We start from the raw sequence: 26,118 nt of genomic DNA, 5'->3' as shown, positions 1-26,118 counted from the left end.
TAGATTTATTGTGATATCATTCTGCAATATATACAAATAACAAATCATTATGTTGTACACCTGAAACCAATATAAAGTTTTGTATGTCAATTATATATCATTTGAAAAAGGAATGATGAAATTAAAAATTGCAACTTAATATTCTTGTTAATAACAGTCAAATATGGTTAAATGCTGCCTTTATAGATATCCCTATTCTCCTTTCACTCTCTGGATTTCCTGTCAAATGACTTCTCTGACCAATATTACCTTGGCTTGTGTGCTCAAGCATACACACTCACACATACACAAATATTTATATATATGAAGATAAATGACTATGTCTCTGTTTTATTGTCAAAGAAAGTTCTTACTGATAAATTTTAGTTTTTTTATAGTTCTGCACATCAGAACACCAAATGCCCTAGAAAATTCAAAACTAAGCCAAAAGACTGAATCTAGAAAAAGAAAGTAACCAGAAAACCCATCCCTAAATTTGGTGTCTGCATAGTTTGTTATAATTGAAGGGAAATTTGCAGTCTGAATGGTTGAATTTATTATTGAAAAGGTGGTGGACAAGAATACAGATCAGATTTGACACCTAGGCTTGACATTTCAATTGAAATGTCTTTAGCCATTCCTGACACATAATTTCATTCAATTAACCTCAAATAGCGAATGACATCACCATAGCTATATCTCTCTATTTCTCTATTTGTTATGTCTAGAGATCAATGTCAAATATTACATTCTCAGGAGAGAAAACATGTAGCTATTCACTCCAAATTTAATTAAATCCAACAAACATTCAATTAAATTCAACAAATATTGAGTGCCTAGTATATGCAAGGCACATATTCAGTTGATAAAAAACAGTAAAAATAACCAACATTTTTGAGCACCTTCTGTGCACGAAGTACCATGCTATGCTATGTCCTTTACATGTGTTGTTTCTTTTAACCCTCACAAAACCTTATGGAGTAGTAGGTACAATTGTAATCTCTACTAGACAGATGTGGAAACTGAGGCACAAAGAGGTTAAGTAACTTGACCAAAGTTATTTGATTTGATCCAGGTCTACGTGACTCCAAAGTTTATGCTCTTAAACCACTGTGAAGGAAACAAAGAGCTTTATAGTCTAACGTGACAAAGATGTGTAATATAAATGCAGAACTATCTATAGTAGGTACAGTCCTAAGGAGGTACACAGCATTGTGGAGTTCAGGGGTGCACTCAGTACCTGCAAAGGATGAACAGTCATGGAATTTTTCCTGCAGTAGGTAGCTTTTGAGCTCGTACTTAAGGAATGTGGCAGAAATTGCAAACCAGGGTGATATGTGATCCAGGTTATGGAACAAAGGTCTAGAAGTAGGAATGAACGGGCCATGTCTGAGATGGAAACTGGCTTGAACATTACATCCAATTAGGGAAATAATAATAGCCACTCTTTATTTCTCTCTTTTATGTGCCAGGCTCTTGACAGATGTTATTTCTAATCTTTAAGACAACCCTATATGGTAGGTATAATTAGTCATGATTTATGGACAATAAAATGGAGGTTTTTGAGGTCATGGGCAAGTGATGGAGTCAAGATTTGAATTGGAATCTTCCTGACACCATATCCTTGCCCTTTCTATTTTTTTGTGCTGCCTTATTTTAGGAAGTTAGAAAGCTTGGCTGGTGTCATATTGAGAAAAGCCTTAACGACTGAGGTGAGGAATTTTTACTTATCTTGGCAGGCACAGGCAGGGCAGGGACAAAACTCAGGCTGAACTCTAGGAAGACTGCTGAAATCATTTGGGCAGGAGAAATGAGAGCCTGAATTAGAAGAGCAGTGGTGCACCTGGACAACAGGGAAGTGGATTTAAGAAATATGTATTATTGGTATTTAGAGACAATAGCTGATTGGGTAGGAGCAAGGCATAGAGAAGAATATATAGTATTTTAAAACTTTTTATTCTCTTAGTTCTCAGAAGTGTGTTTGCAATGGCCATTAACAGAAATACAGGACAGAAAGAGGAGCTGGCTTTGTGGGATTGAGGAGTGGGAAAACACATGAACTTAATTTGGGAGTTGGAGGTACCGATGACTTCTGTATCTATGTGGAGATGGGTAAGACAGTTGGAGATTCAGTCTGAAATTTTGGGCTAAGATCAAGTTCTCCAAGAAAGTTGAGAGTCAAAGCTACAGTACTCAACAAAGAATATAAAGACTATAAAGACACCAAGATCTTGGTGTCTTCTAAGAAGTAGGAAAAAAAGGGAGCTACATTAAATACCTATTATGTGCCTAGCACTACTGGCAGGGTAACAAACCTTTCCTCATTAAGCTTCCAATCTTGTTCAAGAGATTAATTACACTCATGAAAGAGCAAACAGTACAAAACAATATACTCAGGAGCCAACCTGTAGGGTATAAACAACAGGAGTTATGGGATGTTGAAAAGGAGAGGGGTTGATGTGCTGAAGTTCTTTTCAAAGTGAAGGAGAGGCCAAAGATCAGTACAAGGTATAAGAGGTGGAAATCGTGCATAGGCTGATATGAGGATAGCATTGCTCCCTACACAGTGACAGGAATTTTGGTGTTTTCTCTGTTGCCCAGGGGGTAGTATGGAGGTGAAAAAAATATAAATAGCCTTTGGAGTAAGGGAGACCTCAAATTTTACATCTGCTTTTTATTGATGGTGTAATATTGGGCAAATTACTTAGCTTTTCAGCACTTTAAAAAAATGAGTATAATACTTAATAAGATGGTTGAATAAATTCAGTAAAATAACATGAAAAGCATCTATCCCACTGCTTTACATAGGAAGGTTGGGGAAAACTTAATTAACTCTCTCCTTATGTTGTTTTTCTTGCTACCACTTGGACCACTGGGATACCCACATTTCCTGTTTTTCCCCCCAGCACAGCTTCCTGGAGACACAGTACACATTTTACATATGTGCAGGATTTTTGTACATCCATTTACCTCCTATTCAGGCACAGCTATAGGCCCTAAGAGAGCGGGCAGTTACTGCCTCCAGCTTTTATTAAGATCCACTCGACAAGCATTTATTGAGCACCTACAATGTTCCAGTTACTATGCTAGGCCCTGTTGGTGTATAAAGAGAAGAGGAAAAAAAGAGTCCTCAAGATGAGAAACAGTCTCTGGATAAATAGCTATATGAGTTCAGAAGGTGGAGGAAAGTGAAGGGTGGAGGGCTTGTGTGCAGTGAGCACCTAGCAGAAGGTGGCATTATTTGCAAAAGAGATGTAATTTAAGCTAAGTCTTCACAGATCATAGAATTCACCATGTAGAGATTGGGGAAAGTGGTTAAGGATGGTAGAAGATATGGTGATCATAGAGTCTCTTAAAGCACAGTTATATCAATGCCAACACCTAAGGGGAGGAAACTCCGTTTTACTTGCTCTGGAGTCTTAAGCCACTAGACAGAGTGCGTGCTGAACAGAATTGTAACCCTCGCGAATGAAACGGCCACAGTGCCAGCAGTGGGTAACTGCCGCAGCCGCAGAGCTGCAATTACTCTGAAACTGACTGGGGTACAGAAGATTTATTTGGACAACTGGTGAAACATCATAAACACTGAGAAGCTGCAATTTTCAGACTTCGAGCTTATCCTTGTCATAACCCCAGCTTGTTTTTTTTCGGCCGGGGGTGAAATGCGCAGCCAGAAGGCCCACTTAGATGAAAGAGGGCGGGGGGGGGGGGGGGGGGGAGGGGAAGGTCTCCGCTGCGGATCTACTTTGGCTCCTCCCAAGACCTGCAAGGCTCAACCTTCGCCACACCAAACATGGCGCCCTCGAGCTTCCTCTCCTCGTTTTATCTCACACTCGCCTTTTGGCCACACTTAGCATGGCCCTAACCGAAGGTTGCATTCCTCGGGAACCGACTCGGGACACTTCTCGCGAGTTTTGCCTGGACACACCCCCCCGCCCCCCCCACTGCTCCCGCCCTGCCTCGCGCCGCCGCCGCCGCCGCCACCGCCACTGCCGCTGGCGCCGCTCCTCCTCCGTGTCAGTTGTTGGGCTGTAATGGCGACTGGGCCGCCGCTGCTGAAGTGACTCCCGGGCGGGGGAGCCGGGCCAGACCTGCGCCAGAGGGAACTGCAGAGAGCCGCAGCTCAGGGGGTGGCTTGCTGTGGGGGAGGGGAGGCAGCCTTTCCGCCTCTCCTTCCTTCTCTGCAGACCCGCGGATCCCGGGAGCCGGTGCGAGGCGGGCACCCGGTGCGTCCCCGGAGCGGGGAGGCCAGGGCCGGGCAGCCCTGGGGCCGGTCGGGGCGGCGTCACTGCACCCTCCGCCAGGCCCCGCGGGATGCACCGTGGGGGCCGAGGGCGGAGGCGACACTCTCAGGTGAGCTGCGGGAGGACCTGGCTGTGACCGCGGATGCTCGCTTAGCCTTCGCTGCCTCTGTCCGCGGTCCCGGGTCGGCGGGGGAGGCGGGGCGGGGCGCCAGGAGCCCTGGCCCAGTCTGGCGTCCCCCTCGAGGAGCCTCCCTGGGTCCTAGGCTTTGCTAGGAGGGCCATTCTGAGACCTAGGTTTCAGGTCCCACCGGTGCCTGCAGTAGACGGGATTTCCTTCCTTATCTGCCAGTGCCTGTCCACCCCTCCCTCGCCCCTCCTCTCTTCTGCAAAAGGTGTGAGATACCTCTCGCCCTTGCTCTCCGGAGAAGTGTCTCGTCTTCATTTGGATATCTGGCATATTTTGGGAAATCCCGGGGAACTGGCTCCAGTGGCAAGGATGACTAGTTTCTGTTCCTTTTTGGTGGGGATAAACATTTTCAAGCATAGGGAAAACTTTGATCTTCTTTGGCAGCTGCTGAATGTAGTCTGTCCATTAATTCACAAGTGATGTAGGGGGAGATTTAAAAAGCTTGTACGCTTTGAAAGTTGTCACTATTTTCCCCTGGCCTCTTTGAAGTGTAGCCTAACATGCTAAATGATATTTAGCTAATGTCACAAATATGGGTTGGAATTTGGCTGGCTTTTCGGATAGGAGGTTGCACATAGGTATAGATTTTGATGTGGTTTTTGTGTAGCAGCAAATCCTCCATATAGGAAAAAACACGTTGTCAGGAATAGTGATCAGTATCCACGTCTGTACTCCACCTGATTGTTTTGTTTTGATGGTGATCCTCGTTTTGAATTTGGAAAAGTCGTTAATGGTTATGTTGCCATGTTAACGATGCCTCCTCCAGCCCTGTATTTTAAGGGTTTTTAAAGAATGGCTATTTTAGGCAGGCCTAGTAAGAGCTTGAAAAGCTTTGTAGAGCAATTAAAATACTCTCCATTAAAATAATTTCTTAGTTTAAAATATTGTGTTTAAACAAGGCAATGTGCTGCTAATAACATGAGATTGTGACTTTGGGGGATTGGTTGTTAGACCTATGGTAGAAGTTGCTTCAAGCCCATGGGTATGTAATAATTAGTTTTGGTGTGCTAAATTTACAAACTCCGTTCAGTGTAATAAAATAAATCTGAACCATTGAACCCTCATTGCATTGCATTTAAGATACTTTAATCAGATACATAAACATCAAGCTAGAATACATTGTATGTGTGGATAAATACATATGTATCTCAACTTTTCATAGTGAGTAGCACGGCTTGTGTTTGTAATAATGGTGAGTTATAGTATGTATACAATTTCATACATATGTTGAAGAATTTTTCTGATTCTCTGAGATATATTGGTGCGTAGTGTTATGTAAGAGCATTAATACTTGAACAGCCAGCCTCCTGTGGGGTAATTAATTTATGAGTTATGAGTTTAGAATTTTTTTCTAATGGTCTGATTGCTAGTCTTTTGACCATTTTATAACACTTTTACCATATCATGGACAGAAGAAAGGAGATGAAGTCCCTATCTAACGAATTTTGTTGTTTGTTAAATAGCTGTAAGTTATAGTGGGAGCAAAAAGAAACTGCTGTCTAAAATAACTTACATCATTTTTTGGTGTGCCTCTACATAAATTATTTAGTGCTCAGAGCAATTTTGTGAGGTAGATTTGACAAATGTCCTTATTTTGTAGTTGTGGAAATTGACAAGGAATAAATAAATGAACAAGGAAGTTCATTTATTTATGTGAATGATGGTCTTATTTCCACAGATGATCTAAGACTTTAAAATTTTTCTTTATTTTTATTGACATACTGGTTTCAGGCGTATAGCATAATGATTCGACCTTTGTATTTATTGCAAAGTGATCACGTCTAGTTAACGTCATAGAATTAGTTTTATTTAAAATTGAATATTAATATAGATACTTCTGGCATTTGGTTTTTTAAAATCTAAAAGATTGTGACAAGCCACTAGTTCCTTACGTGGATAACTGTCGGTACTTTAAAAACATTAGTATTTTCATAGCATTATGTTAATTAGTAACAAGCTATGAATTATTGTAGTGAATTGCTCTACTTCTGTATGTACTTTTTGCTTGAACAGTGTTCTTAAGAAATTGTAGTTAATTTGTCATCTCTCATTTTGTTTGGATACTCAGAGTCCTGTCATCTTTTTTTTTTTTTTTAACATCTTTATTGGGGTATAATTGCCTTACAATGGTGTGTTAGTTTCTGCTTTATAACAAAGTACCTGTCATCTTTAGTACTTCAGATCGTTTATATTCTTGGTTAGCTAAAACAAATATTCAAGCCACATGGTCAGCAGCATAACTGAAAAGTAGGGACATCTTGGTGATTTTATTATAGAATTGATGATTTAAAAAGTTAACTTACCATCTATACTTGTGATTGCTATTTTTGCCTTGTGGGGCAAGTCGTGAAGTCATTTTCTTTATTGATTTTTTTTACAAAGTCAATTTCTAGTGTCACAAATCACTCCCGAAACCTGAATAATCGAAAGATTGCATAGGTTTTTTTGCATTAATATTTTTGTTCGTTATCACAAGTATAACTTCACATTTGCTAGTGGTTACTTTGGGTTATTATTTGCCTTTCTCATCTAGTGTGTAAGTTCCATGATGGCAGAGATTGTCTATTAACTGTTGTGCACCCAGTGCCTAGCACATAGTAAAATAGTCAATAAATATTGGCTGAATAAATTGACTAGAGAGTGGTCTTGGCATAGTATTTAAACAAAACAAAACACTAGTTCATGGTTCCTAGGCACACATCAACTCTTCTTAGGAATATAGTCCATAGATAAAGTCAAGTTTGCTAGGTGGCAGGGGAATGACAGACTGGTATTAAAAGGTTGCTGAGAATAAGCCACAGGTAGATCCTGAAAACTTTATTGACTATTTTAATGATTTGCTTAGATGTTCTGACAATAGTTATTGTAATTTAAAGAAAATGGAAGCTTTAAGACCCTGACCTGTTATACTAGTACTATAATTATAGGCTTGTAATAATTTTAAGTCTCTTTTAATTACAGCATTGGGAGTTTTAAATCTTAAAGGCTAGCTAGTCCAATTCCCACGTTTTATATGTAAGTAAACAGAGTTCATATGGAGGAAATATCTCACCCATAGTTGATTTCATAACTGGATGAAGACTCCACTATACAGCTGTGAAGTCTACATTTGTTTAATATGAAGATAATTATCCAATTAGAGGATAATTGTGAACAACCGGCAATCTCTTCTATGTGTTAACTAAAAACTCAAAAAACAGGCCTCACTCTTCATGAATCAAATATTTATTTATTTATTTTTGGCTGTGTTGGATCTTCGTTGCTGCGCGCGGGCCTTCTCTAGTTGGTGGTGAGCGGGGGCTAATCTTCGTTGTGATGCGCGGGCTTCTCAATGCAGTGGCTTCTCTTGTTGCGGAGCATGGGCTCCAGGCGCATGGGCTTCAGTAGTTGTGGCACGTGGGCTCAGTAGTTGTGGCTTCTGGGCTCTAGAGTGCAGGCTCAGTAGTTATGGCACATGGGCTTAGTTGCTCCGTGGCATGTGGGATCTTCCTGGACCAGGGCTAAACCCATGTCCCCTGCAGTGACAGGTGGGTTCTTAACTGCTGCGCCACCAGGGAAGCCCCCCAAAATATTTTTTAACCTAAATATGAATCTCAAACTTCTCCTCTGTCATTGGGACTATAAATTGGTGCAACTGTTTCTGGAAGGAAATTTGGCATCACCTATCAAAATTAAAAGTGCACATATTCGTTGATAGAGTCATTTCATTTTTAGGAGTTTATCTTACAGAAAATTTAACACAAGAGCACTAGAACAAATCTATAAGGATGTTCATTTTAGCATTATTACAAATAAATGTCTACAACATTTATAAGTAACAAAAAAAAATCCTAAATGTTTGTTGGTAGGGGAATAGTTAAAATTACAGTGACATACAATGCACTTGTTAATAGATTGAGGGATAGATATATTTACTTGATGAGAAGTAGCTGATTGTTTCTTTGAGCACAGGAACCATGCAGCCAACTTTCTGGGTTCAAATCCTAACCATTTATTAGCTGTGACCATTAGCAGGTTACTTAAACTCATCTATAAAGTGGATATAATTATAGTTCTCACCTGACAGGGCTGTTGTGAGAATTAAATGAGTTAATATTTAAGCCCTAAGTAAGTACCACATAGGTGTTTGTAATTATTATTATGTTCTGACAAGGAAGAATGTTCATGATATAATATTGAGTGAAAAAAATAAGTTGTACTACACTGTGCAATATGATTCAGTGTTAAAACAAATACATAGGCAAAGAAATGTAGTTTGATTTTGTTTTGATTTTGTATGTGCATAGGAAGGGCTCTGTAAGGATAGACATTAAACTATTAGCTGTGTTTATTGCTGGGAGAGTGGATGACTTTCCTTTTTTCTTTACTTTAGGTACTTTTGTGTTGTTTATTGTAAGTGGCATTATCATTTTTGAAACTCTTTTTTCTGAAAAAGAAAATATCGAGGCAGAATTTTTCTACTATTATACAGTCACATAATGTAGTTTTGAATATAGTTTTTCAGAGAGCTACAGAGTTCATCCACAGAATATCACATGATTAGATTCTATTTCAAAACTTTTGTTGAGGGAAGGTTAAAATTAATCTATGAAAATTCCTGATGAATGTATTTATTTTTATTCTAACTTTGTGACCTTACGTCTTATTTCTTAATTTACAAAGTAAGCACATAGGCTAGATCAGTGTTTTGTAAACCCAGGATCCCCAGACCGTGCCATGAGGTACCTGGGAGCACCGTAGTAAACTCACATGGGCACTGTTGAATACTTTTAAATTTTTGAGGGAAACTAATATTTGACAACTGTGGGTTATCTGTGGGATATTTGACGTCTGTGAGACCACTGCTTAAACTATTAGTTTGAGGTACTGTGCATGAGATTGTGCCACATTCCTTTCAATGACAGTTGTCTTCAAAAAGCTAGGTTTTGGGGGTTGCTGTGATTAAAAGAAAGTTCTGTGCAGAAATCAGTGTGAAACAGTAAATGAAAGTGGCCGTGTCCAAAGTGATTTCAAGGTCTGAGAAATTATGTAATGTCTTTTAGGTGCACACATCCCATTAATAAGTAATTGTGGTTATTTAGTAATTAAAAGATTTCTTTTAATTTATATGTATTTTTCAAGCTGCTACTAAGTTGTTAGGACATAAATACTTACTAGGTTATATGGACCTAACTACCTAATAAATGAAACTGTTAGGTAATTTTTTGGCCTGTGGGCACTATGAAAAAAATTACTGAGACACTAAGGGTTCTGTGAACTGAGAAAGCTTGGGAACCTCTTGAACTCTTTTGACTAGGACACCCATAGTAAAAAATAGATTTTCCATGGGAACATAATATACATAGATATGTATATATCTATATATAAAATGAAATGAAAGTTTCACCTAAAAAATACCCTTGCTGCTTTCAATACACCCTGATATTTTCAATTCAGTTTTATTTGGTTTCATTAAAAAATGCAGGCTCTAACGTACCAGATTGATTCTTTTTGATCTACTATGTGGTACCATTACTACATATTTGAAAAACATGAGATTAGATGACCCCTAACTTCCAGCTCTAATATGCTTTGTTCTCTGATTAGTTATAAATGAAGTTGGACTACACTTAAAACAATATAGATGAATCTCTGAAAAGTTGTGTAGATGCTACGCTTTCTTGTATGATGAATCATTTAAAATTCTATAGAGAAATAATGGTGTAAAGGAGATCTTTTTATAGATGGAAGGATATTTTTGCAACCAGAAGAGTCGGATTTATCTTTGATAAATTTGAGGTTAGGTGATTTTTAAAAAAGTTAACCACTTAAAGTTTTTGTTGTTGTTGTAAATGGACTTGTAAAAGCTCCTTTGGAATCATGGCATCTCTCCCTTTTAAAAACTAGATTGATTGATTTTTTAAAACCTACATCCTACTTTCCTTAAGCAACCATGTTTGTTTGCTTATTTACTTACTTTTGGCTGCGTTGGGTCTTTGTTGCTGTGTGCAGGCTTTTTCTAGTTGTGGTGAGCAGGGTCTACTCTTCGTTGCGGTGCGTGGGCTTCTCATTGCAGTGGATTCTATTGTTGTGGAGCATGGGCTCTAGGCTCCCTGGCTTCAGTAGTTGTGGCACGTGGGCTCAGTAGTTGTGGCTTGTGGGCTCTAGAGCGCAGGCTCAGTAGTTGTGGCTCGCGGGCTCTAGAACGCAGGCTCAGTAGTTGTGGCTCACGGGCTTAGCTGCTCCGCGGCATGTTGGATCTTCCTGGACCGGGGCTCGAACCCGTGTCCCCTGCATTGGCAGGTGGATTCTTAACCACTGCGCCACCAGGGAGGTCCCTAAAAACTAGATTTAAAAATCATGAGTAATAGCACTGGCTTCATTTAACTGGCTTCATTTCATTCATGATTTTCATGTCTAAATCTATAAAATAAGAGTATTTTTTTAAAGAATTTCTTTTTAGTTTTGGGCTTATTTTGAAACATAAAATGCATATGTACACGTATAACTATTATTTTACTTATTGTTTTTTTACATGTTACCATGAAAGAAATTTTTTGCTTACCAGTGGTTAACCTCTTCATATATGAAATACCTGTGGGTTTTTTTTGCCCTGTTTGCATTTGAGAATTGGATTCTTGAGATTTATCAATGGGACAATTATTCAGCAGACAGGTCTGGAGCACCTAGTGGGTGCTGTGTACTGTGCATGGACTAGGGATATAAAGAGGAATAAAACATCGTCCCCACAGTGACATGTAAGAGACAGATATGTAAATAATAGTATGGAGGTGGGGCGGTAAGAGGAAAGATAAAGTGGGAGCAACTATACAGCGGCTTCCAGTGAAAGAAAAAGTTGTTATATTTGTTTCCTTAACAGCCTCTAAATTAGCTAAGTTATTGAATGTTGAAGGAAACTTCTCAAAATTATTTTTCCTTGTTTTTTTCCTTGAAACGTGATAAATGTATCTGCTTTTAAAAATTCGAAAACATATCCACTGGAAAATCTGCTTCCTTTCTTGGATTCTCAGTCCCTCTCCGCAGAGTTAACCAGTGTTAATGGTTTCTTCTGTATCAGGAAGCTTTTGTAGTGAAAATTTCATACTTTTGGGACAAAAAATAATCCTGACTTGCACTATAAGACACATTTATAAGGATATATTCCTTGAGATTAATTTAGAAGAGTAAATATTCAGGATAACTAGATAGAGGGTAAACAAAGTATAGGCTCCTATTTTTAGGTTTTTTTAAGTAAAAGACTAGGGGTACCTTTAATCAGGCTCTAGTTTAGCTCTTCATTTCATATCAGTGGGGGACATTGTGTTCTTTGTGATCCCTATCCAGTCTCCTATACGCCAGAGGCCAAGCTGGTGCCAGATGTTATAGTTTCTTCTGGGTTTCCTGGATTATAGGAGGTCATTCTTAACTGTTAAAAGTAGTTGTTGAGGTTTGTATTTTATACGTAGAAAGAGGTGAGGCTAATTCTCAGGTCATTTGTTTTTGTATACCATATTATGGGAGTATTGGTTATTCTGAGAATTTACATGGAACAGTGTAATAGGTCTGTTTTAGAGCCGGAATGTTTTCCACTTTTCCTAGCCTGGTTCCTACTAAATTTGTCCATTTTATATTGAGACTAGATAGTATGACTGTTGCAGGGTTGTTTCTTTTCAGCCTTTCAGGCATAGATGGTTGTTACATTGGGTCTGATAAAGATGAGAGAACAGAAGCAAAGTTAAAATAACTCTGGGAGAGCCAGAACGAAGTCGTTTCTTTCATTTTTCATCGCCAGTACCTGCACATAGTAGGAGCCCAATAAATAATTGAGCTGAATGAGTCTATGTGACTGAATGAGAGCACTGTCAATAAATGTGAAAGGAAAATTTGCTGCTTGAAGATACTTGAGAATTGGCTATTTCAAAATGTCATATCTTATTTGTATATACATATGATAGGTATAGATCAGAGTTTGTCAAACTTCTTGGTGTCAAGGAGACACTTTATACTCTTGAGTTATTGAAACTCAAAGAGCTTTTATGTGGACTGTATCTGTTGATATTTGTTGTATTAGAAACTTTAAACATATTTATTAGTTTATTTAAAATAACCATAAACTGTATCATATTAATACACAATTTTTAAAATAAAAAATAACTATATTTTCCAAAACAAAAAAAAATTTAGTGAGAAGAGTGGCATTGTTTGACATTTTTCAAATCTTTATAATGCCTGGCTTAATAGAAGACATCTGGATTCTCATATCTGCTTCTGTATTCAGTCTGTTGTGATATCATATGTCATGGAGCCTTTGGGAAACTCCACTATACACACTCCTAAGAGAATGAGAGTGAAAAAGACAAATAATGTCTTAATATTATCATGGAAATAGTTTTGATTTTAAAGACATTCTTGAAAGGGTCTCATAGACCCTCAAGGATGCCTGGACCACGCTCTGAGAATTGGTGGTATAGATTATTAAATTCAAAGGGGAAAAGGATCTTAGAGGTCATATAGTATAATCAATCACCTCTTGTGGATATTTCTTACTTGTGCAACTGGAGTGTGATAGGGAATACCTCGTTTGTTTTTTGGGAATAATCATGACTTGGCTTTTGGAGATGATGAGTTTGATGTGTCTTTGAGATTTCTGAATAAGCAGTTGGTTATGTGGGTTAGGTTATCAGAGATAAGATCTGACCATAGTTTCAGAAACCAGTAACACAGGATCTATATCACTGTCTTGCACTTTGCCTCCTTACTATACTGCGAACTTAATTTTCAGAAAGCCTAAGAATACTTTTGTTATTTATGTGACTCAGAGTTTTATTTTAGTGACCATTTTACAGTGAGTTTAACTGGCATCTTGTAGAGAAACAAGTTGTTTCAGGTAAAAGTCAAAGCGTAAATGAACAATACTGCTTTGTTCAGACTAAAGTCGGATATCACAAGAACTAAAAAAGACCCTGTATTTGACAGGGTTCTATTTGCATCATGTAAAATATAAATAAAAGCTCCAAACAATGGCTCAAAATATAAAAATGGCTTATGTGTGCGTATGGCAAGGAGAGGGCTGCAAAAGCAGTGGGGAGTGGTGGTGCGGGAGGGACCTAACTAACTTCTAAAAGTTAGCTAAGGATGACTCTAATTTGCCACAGAGAATGGAAACACAATTTCACTAAAGCTATGATAAGTGATATAAAAAGAATCCAGTTAAAAGTGATATAAATAAAAAGGAGGAACACCTATAAATCAAGTAAGGATGCAACTTCATAAAACTATTTACTTGCTAGCAAACATAAAGCCAAGGAGTCCACACTTCATGAATCACCAAAATATTGACCTCATAAGAGAAGTACAAAGGCTCAGAGAAAACTAACCAGAGCTGAGAAATTGCCCTCTTATTATGTAGGCTAAGAGTTCATAAATAGGGAGAATGGAAAAAGAACAGAAAAAGTAACTTTTAGAGGAAAGGAACTATAAGAATACTTCGCCTGTTTCAAGATTTCCTCGCCTCCAGTTTCTCTCAAGAAAGTTCAACCATCAATTATATTTTCTCTCGTATATCTCTAGCCTCCTCCCCTCCCTGAGATTCTTCCTATCAGCATTTATACTTAATCGATTAAGTCTTCTTACTTAAAACAAACACAAAAAAACCCTCAATCCAACACCCTCCTCCATTACTGCTCTCTTTTTCCTTCACAAACTTCTCAAAAAAATTGGTTGAATACATTCAGTTTCCACTTAGAAGGTACTTTTCAGTCATTCTTCAATTACAGTGTGGTTGCCACCCCATTTCTCCACATTTAGCTCTCACTAAAATCACCAAAGACCTCTTTATCTCTAAACCTAATGGGCATTTTCAAATAACAAGCCCTCAACCTGCTTGGCCTTTTGGCAGCATGTTTGACCACTCTCTTGAAATACTCTTTTCCCTTGGCTTCCATACACTACACTCTGATTTCCACTTCTTCTCTACTTCTCTTTCTCAATCTCCTTTGCCAGCTAGTCCTTCTCTTTTAAATCTTGAGGTGCAAGAGGGTTTGACCTTGGGCTCTTTTCTTCTCTAAAACTATACTTTCTCCCTGGGTAACTTCATCTATGCCCAAGGCTACCATCTATACCATCTATATGCCAATGACTGCCATTATATGAATGACCATTAGAGGCTTTCAGAGGTTTGAGAGAGAGAGAGAGATCTAGATTTAATTTCCAGTTCTGTCTCATTACCTGAATGACCTTGGACTAGTTGCATAGTCTGTCTGATACTCTTTCTTCATCAGTACAATGAATATAGGGATAGTTGCCTCATGAGATTGGAAATAGTGTCTGGAAAACAGTATAGCCCTTGGCCCACATAGAAGAAACACGGAAAATATTAGCTATGATTATTACCTATTAACTGCCCTCATGGTCATCCCCCAGAGTGTTAAGAGGTCTGTAATTTTGGCTTCTGCTTTAAAATGATTGTTGTCTTTTTGTTTTGGCTGCTTTGGGTCTTTGTTGCTGCGCATGGGCTTTCTCTAGTTGCGGTGAGCGGGGGCTACTCTTCATTGCAGTACGTGGGCTTCTCATTGCGGTGGCTTCTGTTGTTGCAGAACAAGGGCTGTAGGTGCACAGACTTCAGTAGTTGTGGCACGCGGGCTCAGTAGCTGTGGTGCACGGGCTCAGTAGCTGTGGCGCGTGGGCTCTAGAGTGCAGGCTCAGTAGTTGTGGTGCACAGACTTAGTTGCTCTGTGGCATGTGGGAATCTTCCCAGACCAGGGCTCAAACCCGTGTCCCCTGCATTGGCAGGCAGATTCTTAACCACTGCACTACCACGGAAGCCTGCATTTATTTTAGTTTTAAAGTGAAGTCTGCCCAAAGAAAACTTTTGTCACATCATTGACAGATTATTTAGTAATGTAGAATAACTCATGTTCGTTTAGTTATCACTTGACACTTGGCCAGACCACAAGTATCTTTGTGAGAAGGAGAGTAAAGTGAGTTAATTTTTTTAACTGTGTTGGTAGCTGATTAAAGTTTTTATGGTTAGAAAATTTTTTTCTCATTACAAAAAAACTTTATGTTTTATGAAGTAGTGTACTTCTCATACATATAAAACACAAGTTGAATCCAGGTACCCTGTTTGAAACAGTCTGCAGGAACCATCTTTTCACATATGCATTGCCGCTAGAGATTGGAATATGCACAGTGTTGGTTACATACAATAAAGTCTGATTAATCTTTATTTTTTAATAATTCATATGTCATAGAATACAAGTCAATCAGAAAATTACTTTCAGTAAAATTTCGCTACCAGATAACAAAATGCAGTCATTAAGAATCTATATGACAGATACCAAATAATAAGAACCCAATTTTCTTTGCTGAGTTGGACTTAAATAAAATCTTCACTTAATCTTTGGAAGGATAGCTCTTTGTCATTAATTTTTGTTTTTTTTTTGAATTTTAATTTTTTATGCAGCAGGTTCTTATTAGTTATCTATTTAATACATATTAGTGTATATATGTCAATCCCAATCTCCCAATTCATTCCACCCCCCCACCCCTGCTATCCCCCCTTGGTGTCTGTACATTTGTTCTCTACAGTATGGTTAGAAAATTTTTTAACTATTGGCATATTTGTTGATTTTAGATTTTCTACTACCCCTGTCTGTTTTTAAAAACCTAGATTGACTTTTCTTAGAGTCATATTGTATTATCTATGAAAATTTGTATTTTAGAACATTTTTGAAAATTTTTTCTGAGAAATTTATAAACCAGGATTGTTTACTAAAGGAGAAAATAACTCCCTTAAAATTAATTATACCTTTAGTTTTACGTGTTTGGACATAGTAGGTAGGCTTTTCCTTTTCTTAAATTAAATTAGGGTCTTTAATATTCACCATATTGAACTGCCATTGAAGAAAATTATTTTTATCAAATATGACAAAGGTTTAATATATTTATAATGTAAGAACTCAGCAAATTAAGAAAAACTTTAATATCCTGGTAGGTAGGTGGGCAAAGGACAAGAAAAGATAATTCACAGATGAAGAACTTAGATTAAGATCTATGGCGGAATGTTTAGTCCTGCTAGCAATCTACTAAATTCAACTTAAAGCAACCATATTCTTCCCTAATAGGAATATAATTAATATTCCTTAGTAATCAGCAAAAGTAAAAAGCATAGTTAATATTGAAATATATTAATGAAACTGTTGGGTTCATGTTATTGTAAATTGGAAAACAGTTCAACATTGGATCTCTAGAGTAGCATGTTCTGTACATTCTTTAGTTCAGTTTTAGCACACTTTGTAGATCCTGTTTTAGATAAGTGATCCAAATAAGCATTAATGTACACAAATATGTTCATTTCAGTGTTATTTATAATAGAGAAAATGAGACATAATACTGTATTGATGATCTCTTGCTGGCTAACTCCACTTCCAGGATAGTTCACTCATATGGCTGTAGGCAGGAAGCCTCAGTTTTTTTGCCACATGGACCTCTTCATAGGGCTGCTTGACTGTCCTCATGACATGGCAGCTGGATCCTTAAGAGAGAGGGAGACAGAACAAGCAATGCCTTTTATGACTTAGTCTTGAAAGTCACACTGTCACTTCCACCACATTTGATTTGTTAAAAGTGAACCACTAAGTCCAGCTTACATTCAACAAGAGGAAAATTAAGCTCCTCTCCTTTGTTTTTAAAATTTATTTATATTTTATTTATTTATCTATTTTTGGCTGCATTGGTTCTTCGTTGCTATGCACAGGCTTTCTCTAGTTGCGGTGAGTGAGGGCTAGTCTTTGTTGCAGTGCGCAGGCTTCTCATTGCGGTGGCTTCTCTTGTTGTGGAGCACAGGCTCTAGGCACACAGGCTTCAGTAGTTGTGGCATGCGGGCTCAGTAGTTGTGGCGCACGGGCTTAGTTGCTCCACGGCATGTGGGATCTTCCTGGACCAGGGCTCAAACCCATGTTCCCTGCATTGGCAGGCGGATTCTTTTTTTTTTTAATTTAAAAAAAATATTTATTTATTTTTGGCTGTGTTGGGTCTTCATTATTGTGTGCAGGCTTTCTCTAGTTGCAGTGAGCGGGGGCTACTCTTCGTTGTGGTGCACAGGCTTCTCGTTGCGGTGGCTTCTCTTGTTGAGGAGCACGGGCTCTAGGCGCACAGGCTTCAGTAGTTGTGGCACGCAGGCTCAGTAGTTGTGGCTTGAGACCTCTAGAGTGCAGGCTCAGTAGTTGTGGCACGTGGGCTAAATTGCTCTGTGCCATGTGGGATCTTCCCGGACCAGGGCTCGAATCCATGTCCCCTGCATTGGCAGGCAGATCCCTAACCACTGGGTCACCAGGGAAGCCCATGATATAATTTTTAATGGTTTAGTTTTCCAAGCAAAAATAAAGTTGTTAGATTATCAGGAACTCTTAAGAGGATACAGATATAACTTTAAGAGATGACAAAATTCTTTTCTGACTTTCATGAAAGGCAAGATAGGGCATTTTCTTTACTAATATTATAATACTGATTTTCAGTGAATGCTGATGATGTGATTGCAGGTAAATTGGCAGGATGAGGAGCAGCAAATCAAAAGAGGTGCCTTTACCAAATCCAAGGAACTCTCAAAGCACGGATACTGTTCAAGGTATGATTTGTTTTTTTTTGAAACTGAACTTAATGATTTGTTTAGGTCATGTGCCTAAAATTCTGGGCTATTCAGTAAATGAAAATTATCCTTATGCTTTGTTTTATAACAAGTGGATAAATAATTTTTAAAATTCAATTTTGTTTTAAATATACAAGATACTTTATATTCAAAGGCACCCAATAGTAAACTGTTTTGTAAGGGAAAACATCCTTTTTAAAAATGAATCAGTATATGTAAAATCAGTTATATACAATATCTTACAAATTCTGACTTAATGTTAATAAATATCATACAGCTCCCAATATAGTTATAGACTTGTAGTGCACAGATAACAAAAATAATAGTCTCATTGAACTCTTTTTTTTTTTAAATGATGCATTGAGGGTAACTTTAATTTAGGGCATGATATTTTTTGAGGGACGTTGACAAACTGGAGTATATCTGGAGCAAGATTATTGGGTTTGTGAGGGATCTGGATATCACGTCACATGAGGGGCATTTGGAGGAGATGAAAATAGTTATCCTAGAGAAGGATGACTCAAGGGAAATATATAGACTTAAACTCTTTGAAGGGCTGTTATCTGAAAGACTAAATGGATGTTACCTTGTTTCTACTAGTAGATTGAAGTCTGGAGTAGTTTTCCAATCTTTTCATATCATAATATGAAATGCAGTACAATACTATATTTTGTATTTGTTCAGCTCATTGGGATAAACTGAGGATACTGCTTATTGTTAGAGATGTCTGATGGAGTGTAGGTGGCGGGGGCGTGTTAGTCCAGTTGCCCTAAGGACTAGTGGGATCAGTGTCTAATACAACTAAACCTTATATTGGGAAGCTTGGCTTTAGAGGATGGGAGAGGAATCATGTTTTGGCTCAATATAATAAAGCACTTGCTGGGGAATAGTTCTGCCTAATAAAGTGATTCTCAAACTTTTGAGTGCATTTGGGACCTATTAAAATGCAGATTCCAAGGTACACTTCAGAGATTCTAATTCAGTAAATATCAATATTCCCCAGCAGATATAACCACACCATGGGATGCACTTTCTCAGACCAAGGCTGCTGTAAGTAATTATAGGTTCCATTTATTTCTTTCTAGTCTAAAATTGATTGCCTGTTATGATTGAATAGATTACAATTTTTTCCTGTAGTGCTTTTTTGATAAGAAAATAAGGTTAAACATTTCTGTAAGAAGTTATCTATATGTTACAAAATGAACATTAATGACAACTATTAGACAGTAAAGCAATAATTAAGACACTAAGTATCAGAAACATTAACACTATGGCATATAAAGGATTAAGATAATTTGTACTATTTATTCTGCTTTAATAAATTTGCTCAATTGGTATGTTGAGATGAAGATTTAAAACATAGAATGTATTTTAGAAGGTGGGGCTTTGTCTATGTAAAAGGCTCAGAGTCAGGAAATGAAAGGAACAGCTTTTCCTTGAGTGGACTGTGAGTTACCTCCTCTTTTTTTGTGGCAATAGCAGTCTGTTTTCTCTTAGCACTGCTGAAGAAGCATGATTATGGGCAAATGTTCTCATTTATGTTCTGTCCAATCTTGTCTGGAGTTTAGAAATCCAAATTTGGCAAGTGATACATAGCTTCTTCAAAGAGAGACCTTTTCCTTTTTTCTTTTTCATCTGCTCTCTAGGCAAATTACTCTTCTAATATATATTTTGTTTGTTTTCTTTTGTATTCTACCTGAGTTCGAATTATCTATTTCTTTACTGCCTGAATATGGTGTTTTCTGTCCCCTAATCTTTTGAACTGGTTTGAAAATCAATCTGGAAAAGGTACTATAACCTAGGTTTGGTCATAATGCAGAGTCAAATTTTGGCCCCGTGAATACAGCAATCAGTATATATTCTCTCTCTTCTACTTGAGTATTGTACATCTATAACATAGGAATAGTTTCTATCCCCAGTTTAATTTAGAGCTAAACTAATTTAGAGATGAACTGTTAATAGTTGTTTTCCAAAAAAATTATTGGGCTTTTAAAAAGAATTTTTAGGGATAAGTGGTTCATAATATAAATGGGGGAAAACGTCTGATACAGAACTATTAATATATAAAGGATTATTCCAATCTTGTGAGTACATTGCACTGCAAAAATCTGAAAGAAGATAAATCAGAATTTTACACAACGTTTCTATCTCTGTGTGGTGGAATTTTGATGATTTTAATTTTATTTTTTTCTGTTTTCTGTTTTTTACAAGTTTTCTCCTGTAAGCATGTGCGGGGAAAATGCTATTTAAAATCATTGGTGGTAATATCAAAAGTCGACTTAAAAAAAAAAGAAAAAAAGTCGACTTAAATTGTAAAGCGTATGGAAACCTGAATTCTATCTTGTGAATTTTGTCCTTATTGTGAAACTTATTCTGTAGATATAAAACTATAAAAAATTGTGGTGGGCTTCTCTGGTTGCACAGTGGTTAACAATCCACCTGCCAATGAAGGGGACACGGGTTCAAGCCCTCGTCTGGGAAGATCCCACATGCTGCGGAGCAACTAAGCCCGTGCACCACAACTATTGAGCCTGCGCTCTAGAGCCTGCAAGCCACAACTACTGAAACCCGTGAGCCTAGAGCCCGTGCTCTGCAACAAGAGAAGCAACTGCAGTGAGAAGCCCGTGCACCACAACGAAGAGTGGCCCCTGCTTGCTTCAACTAGAGAAAGGCTGCACGCAGCAATGAAGAACCAACGCAGCCAAAAAAAAGTTGTGGCTATTTGAATAGTCCTAAATTTTAGTTTAGCTGAATTGTTTTTTCCTAATTTTTGCATGTAAAATGCATAAAATACATAGAAATGCACAAATATGTAGCTTAATGATATGCAACATACAATGTCAGAAAATTTACTGCTTTTAAAAAACTCAATGATTAAAAAAATAGGTCAACAGGACAAATAGAAACTCCTTGATGTTCTACAGACTTTTTGATTTTTCTTGTCCAGATTTGGGCAGCATTGAGCCAGTTGTTAGTAGAGCTTAAGTAGTAAATAATGGGAAAACTATTTTTTTAAATTAAAATAAAGCATTCCTAAGTTTTTTCTACTTTGGAGAAAGGTGTTGGACAATATAGTTTTAAATAACTAATTAAATTGATGGTAGCTGGTTAATTAATAGGATTAACCTGTTTGTTTTGATGGTGTTTAAACTTTAGCTGAGACACATTGAAAACAAATTGGAAGTAGCCCCTACAAGTACAGCTGTGTTTGATTCTGTCATGGATACCAAGAAATCTTCTGCAAGTGCTACCAGAAAAATAAGTAGAAAAGGTATGTATGAGGTTAATTCCAAAGATATAAATACCTTAAATATGAACTTTGATGTTTTATTTCAACTTAATTTCTTCTTATAGTCCCATGTATTTCCTTGTTCTTTTGTCAGAGACTATATACCTCATCAGCATTTAGGTTTTTTTTCTTTGGTACTGAGTAGTTATGAAGCAGCCTTGTATTCAGTGACTGTAGATGACATTTTCACCATCTTTTGATCAGGGACTTAGCACCACTGCATCACCTTTGATAGTGAGTTTTCATATGTTGTTAATGAGAATTTGATTTTGAGCCTTTAGGGTTATAATGTCTTTTTTTTTTTTTAATTCACAGGTATATCACTTTGAAATTTAGTTGACTTAAGATTTATATTTTTTTGTTGGGGTTTAAAATCAAAATTCTGTCTTAGAGATACTATCATAAATTGACACAGTGTAAATATTTTCTTTGGTTACCTTTCATATATTTAATTCTGTGGTTGCATAATTAGTGGAATAAACCTGCAGGTTAGTACTTTCCACCGATACTGTGATTCTTTTTTATTAATCTGTGAGTCTTGGGTTTTATCTGATACTTCTTTTTTTTTGGGTCGGAACTTTTGACAAAAAGGAATTTTTTATGTAGAATTTTATTTTGCATTGTTTGCTCAGAATATAGTCTTTCTCTATAAGTTGAGTTACTGTAATAATTTAACTTGAATTTTTCCCATCTACTTATATAATATCCAACCAGGGATTTCAGAAATAATAGATACCTAAGTTATTTTCTTAAATACTAGCTGCATTCAGAGACAGTTGTATTTTATATCATATGTTCTCATAGATTTCCTTTTTCTTCAGATGGTAGATACCTGGATGATTCTTGGGTTAATGCTCCAACCTCCAAATCTTCTAAATCACGAAAAGAGAAATCTCGTAGTCCTCTCAGAGCTACCACCCTGGAGAGTAACGTAAAGAAAATTAATCGTGTGGAATTTCGTGAACCTTTAGTTTCTTACAGGTTAGTGTTTTTTTTTTTGTTTGTTTTGTTTTTTAAAAATTATCAAATAGAGTTAATCTGTAGTATTTATAGTAAGAGTATAGTTTATTTTCTCAGTTTTTCATAGCACTCTGGATCTAGTATTATTACCTTTTTCATTTCCCAAAAAGGTAAAGCAAAATGTTTTATATTATGAAATGCTGACTTTCTGTTCTTTTACAGATGGAATATTTGGGGAGAAGAAGTAGTAATATTTGCTCCAGACCACTGCCACTGTAATAAATATGTTTCCTACAAATGAATTATTCAGTTTCTTTTATCACCTACTGTATGAAACATTGCCAGATCTGTTTCTACCCCAGTTCATTCTCCAGCTTATTTAACCCTTCCTCTGTGCTTCCTCTTCCTCTGAAAGAGCACTTTCATGTTGGCATTATATTTTGATTCCATATCTACCCATTACATTAGTTTAAGACTGTAAATCTGTCTTATTCTCAAAGCATTATCTTAATGCCTGTTATTTACTAAGTATTCTAGATATTTTTTCCAACATTTTATTATGAAAATTTTCATATTCATAGAAAAGTTGAAAGAACTGTATAGTGAATATTTAATGAGTAGTGATTGAAAGACTGTGTGAAATTACTTTACTTTTTTTTTTTTTTGGTGAGTTGTTCTTTTTAAGATTGAAGCATAGTAGATAACCTACCATTTTATGCTTTATTTTATTCTCTACATGTGCTAATTTTAGACCTGTGAATTGTTGCAGTCTGGTCAAGATAGTGAAAATAATTGAATTTAGTCTTGATCTCTACAGAGAGAAGCTACAGAACTCAGTTCTCAGCCCCCATCTTGTTTAATAGTCAGCCATTCAGAACAGGGTCTAATGTTTTTTGGGTCATGGACCCCAGTGAGAATGTGATGAAAACTGTGGACTATCTCCTTAGAAAAATGCACACACTGTGCACTCACAATAGATACAAAATTACCATATTATGCTGTAATAGAGTCATGACTCTAAGAATTTTTGTGGCATTTAGAGTTTTATGCCTGTACATGAAACATTTAGATCAGTACTTACAATGGAACCATTAATGTGAACCACACATATGTAATTTAAAGATTTTTAGTAGTCACATACACACACACAAATATGTTTTACATTCTTTTTTGTTTTAAATCTTTAAATCTGGTATGTAATTTACATTATAGCACATCTCAGTTTGGACTAACCACATCCAAGTGCTCAGTTGCCACATGTGGTAAATGCTACTCTTTCAGACCTTGCAGGTTCAGATGGTGGTTTATCTGCTTTTATAACTTTGTTGGGTAGTTTTTATTTTTCTTTTCTTTTTAAAAAATTTTTTATTTATTTATTTATTTTTTGGCTGTGTTGGATCTTCGTTGCTGTGCACGGGCTTTCTCTAGTTGTGGTGAGCACGGACTACTCTTCATTGAGGTGCTCAGGCTTCTCATTGCGGTGTCTTCTCATGTTGCGGAGCACAGGCTCTAGGCGCGCAGGTCTCAGTAGTTGCAGCATCCAGGCCCTAGAGGGTGTGGGCTTCAGTAGTTGAGAAGCGTGGGCTCAGTAGTTGTGGTGCGCAGGCTCAGTAGTTGCAGTGTGTGGGCTCTAGGGCGTGCGGGCTTCAGTAGTTGTGGCACGCAGGCTCAGTAGTTGTGGCTCACGGGCTCTAGAGTGTAGGCTCAGTAGCTGTGGCACATGGGCTTAGTTGCTCCGCGGCATGTGGGATCTTCCCAGACCATAGATCGAACCCGTGTCCCCTGCATTGGCAGACAGATTCTTAACCACTGCACCACCAGGGAAGTCCCTGTTGGGTAGTTTTTCATGTATTCTTCCTACTGCTGAGGCTTGTCTTCATTAACCTCCCTTTTAATTAACTGCTCTGTTCCTAAAATATAACTTATTAGAATGATATGTAAAATAAAAATAGTTCGTGAAGGAATACTTTTGCTAGTGTTTTTATGAGTAGAGAACATGGACTTTGTGATATGTACTTTGGCTGTGTCCAGTCTTCTTTGCTTATTCTGGTGTTTCTAGATATGCTTTACATAATTTGAAGCTGCCAGAAAACTTGTCTGTGTTTCAGAGAGGTTAAACTTTACTAACCACATTCATTTGGAGGAAAATATTTACTGTACTTCCACTTTATTTCAACTTCCAATCTATTTGCTAATATGGTACATTATTTAGAAGTTATACATATGAAATGTCAGAATTTGAGAACTTTTTTTCCTAGTTCTTAAGATTTCATGGAGAAGTAAAATGTACATTTTGGTAATAGTGTCCAGTGAATATGCAAAGTCAGATTGTAATCCTGTTTTCTGGGGTTCTTAAGGAAATCTCTCTCTGTATCTTTTGCATATTTCTTATTTTATAATATGCAGATTATGATTTAGATTATTTGCCATAATCTAAACTTTGATACACAGGAGGCATTGAGCATTGATTGTTTTTTTTTTTTTGCGGTACGCGGGCCTCTCACTGTTGTGGCCTCTCCTGTTGTGGAGTACAGGCTCCGAATGCGCAGGCTCAGCGGCCATGGCTCACGGGCATAGCCGCTCCGCGGCACTTGGGATCTTCCCGGACCGGGGCACGAACCCATGTCCCCTGCATCGGCAGGCGGACTCTCAACCACTGCGCCACCAGGGAAGCCCTGAATTTTAATAGTAGTAATGGTTATTTTGTTTTTTTTAACTTACTGGAACTTCTGGGATTTTGGGGTCTCTAATGTTAGCTTAGAGTTCTCTATTCAGTTTGTATGACTGGTTTTTGTACTCTTTATTCAAAGCTAATTATTTTTTAATAACAGGGAAGTCCATGGTACACCGTCCAACATAAGTCCCAGCCATTTAGAGTCAAAGCATATATATTGTGTGGATGTTAATGAAGAGAAGCCTGAGAGTGGGAACCGGATGATATGCAGTCAGGAAGATCGGAATATACATTGCTGTGATTTTGAGAGCTCCCAATCATCTGTCGTCAATGATACAGTTGTTAGATTTTTAAATGATCGACCAACAATTGATGCATTGCAAAATTCTGAATGTTTGATTAAGATGGCAGCTCCTATGAGAAGTGATGAAGAAAGGCCTAATAGAGCAAAAGGAAATGAGAACACTTTGAAGGCTTCTGTGTGTAACATGGGCCGTGATGTTGATTCAAAAGTGTTACGGTTAACTGATTCTTCTCCATCTTCTACTAGTACCTGTAATTCCCAAAGATTAGATATCCTAAAGCGGCGACAACATGATGTTAAATTGGAAAAACTCAAGGAGCGGATTAGGAAACAGTGGGAACACTCAGAAGAAACAAATGACCAGGGCCAGAATCTGGGTCATATTGAGCATCCAGTAATGGTTGTTAATGTTGATAGCTCAGTGACAGCAAAGGTCAGGAAAGTGGCAACAGCACCACCTGCTCCAACATATAAAGGTTTGTAATCAGTCTTTGTGTCTTTTTCTGTCTTCCTGCCTCCTTGTCTCCCTTTCTCCCTTGGATGTATTTGAGTAGAGAGGACCATCTTTAGAACAGGGTGTGATTCTCAAATCTAATGCCTTAAAAAATTAATTCAGGATGCATGCTAAAAATGCAGATTCCTGGATCCTACACTGGATCTAAATCAGAATTTCTGGACATGGGGTCCAGAATTGGAATTTTTAACAAGTCCCTCGATGTTCTTATAGTTTGAGAACCACTATATGAACATTTAATAAGTTAAACAAAAGAGAAAATAAAAATTAGTACAACTTTCAGAGAACTGAAAGAATATTGCTCTTATTCTGCCATTGTATTTGGATTGTTATTAGGAAT

At 37.4% G+C, this 26,118-nt stretch overlaps 1 protein-coding gene across 4 annotated transcripts in view; it reads left to right on the top strand.

Annotated features, from left to right (window-relative positions):
• The first annotated feature begins 3,987 nt into the window (after positions 1 to 3,987).
• Positions 3,988 to 26,118, top strand: part of CEP350 (centrosomal protein 350) — a 139,927-nt gene continuing 117,796 nt past the window's right edge. For 2 of the 4 annotated variants that reach the window (XM_027086157.1, XM_027086154.1), the window contains exons 1-6: positions 3,988 to 4,332; positions 17,931 to 18,016; positions 19,041 to 19,087; positions 21,194 to 21,308; positions 22,148 to 22,307; positions 25,118 to 25,740. In XM_027086157.1, the coding sequence (XP_026941958.1) occupies positions 17,944 to 18,016; positions 19,041 to 19,087; positions 21,194 to 21,308; positions 22,148 to 22,307; positions 25,118 to 25,740 (1,018 nt within the window). In that variant the 5' untranslated portion in view covers positions 3,988 to 4,332; positions 17,931 to 17,943. Of the gene's footprint in view, positions 4,333 to 7,371; positions 7,585 to 17,930; positions 18,017 to 19,040; positions 19,088 to 21,193; positions 21,309 to 22,147; positions 22,308 to 25,117; positions 25,741 to 26,118 lie in introns of all 4 variants that reach the window. The other 2 variants (XM_027086156.1, XM_027086155.1) reach the window with 2 other exon arrangements.

The sequence above is a fragment of the Aethalodelphis obliquidens genome, unplaced genomic scaffold, assembly GCF_003676395.1.
Source record: "Aethalodelphis obliquidens isolate GAN/ISIS:26980383/991018 unplaced genomic scaffold, ASM367639v1 scaffold55, whole genome shotgun sequence".
Taxonomy (NCBI): Eukaryota; Metazoa; Chordata; class Mammalia; order Artiodactyla; family Delphinidae; genus Aethalodelphis; species Aethalodelphis obliquidens.
Note: the sequence above shows the minus strand (reverse complement) of the source record. Positions and strands in the feature narration are given on the sequence as shown.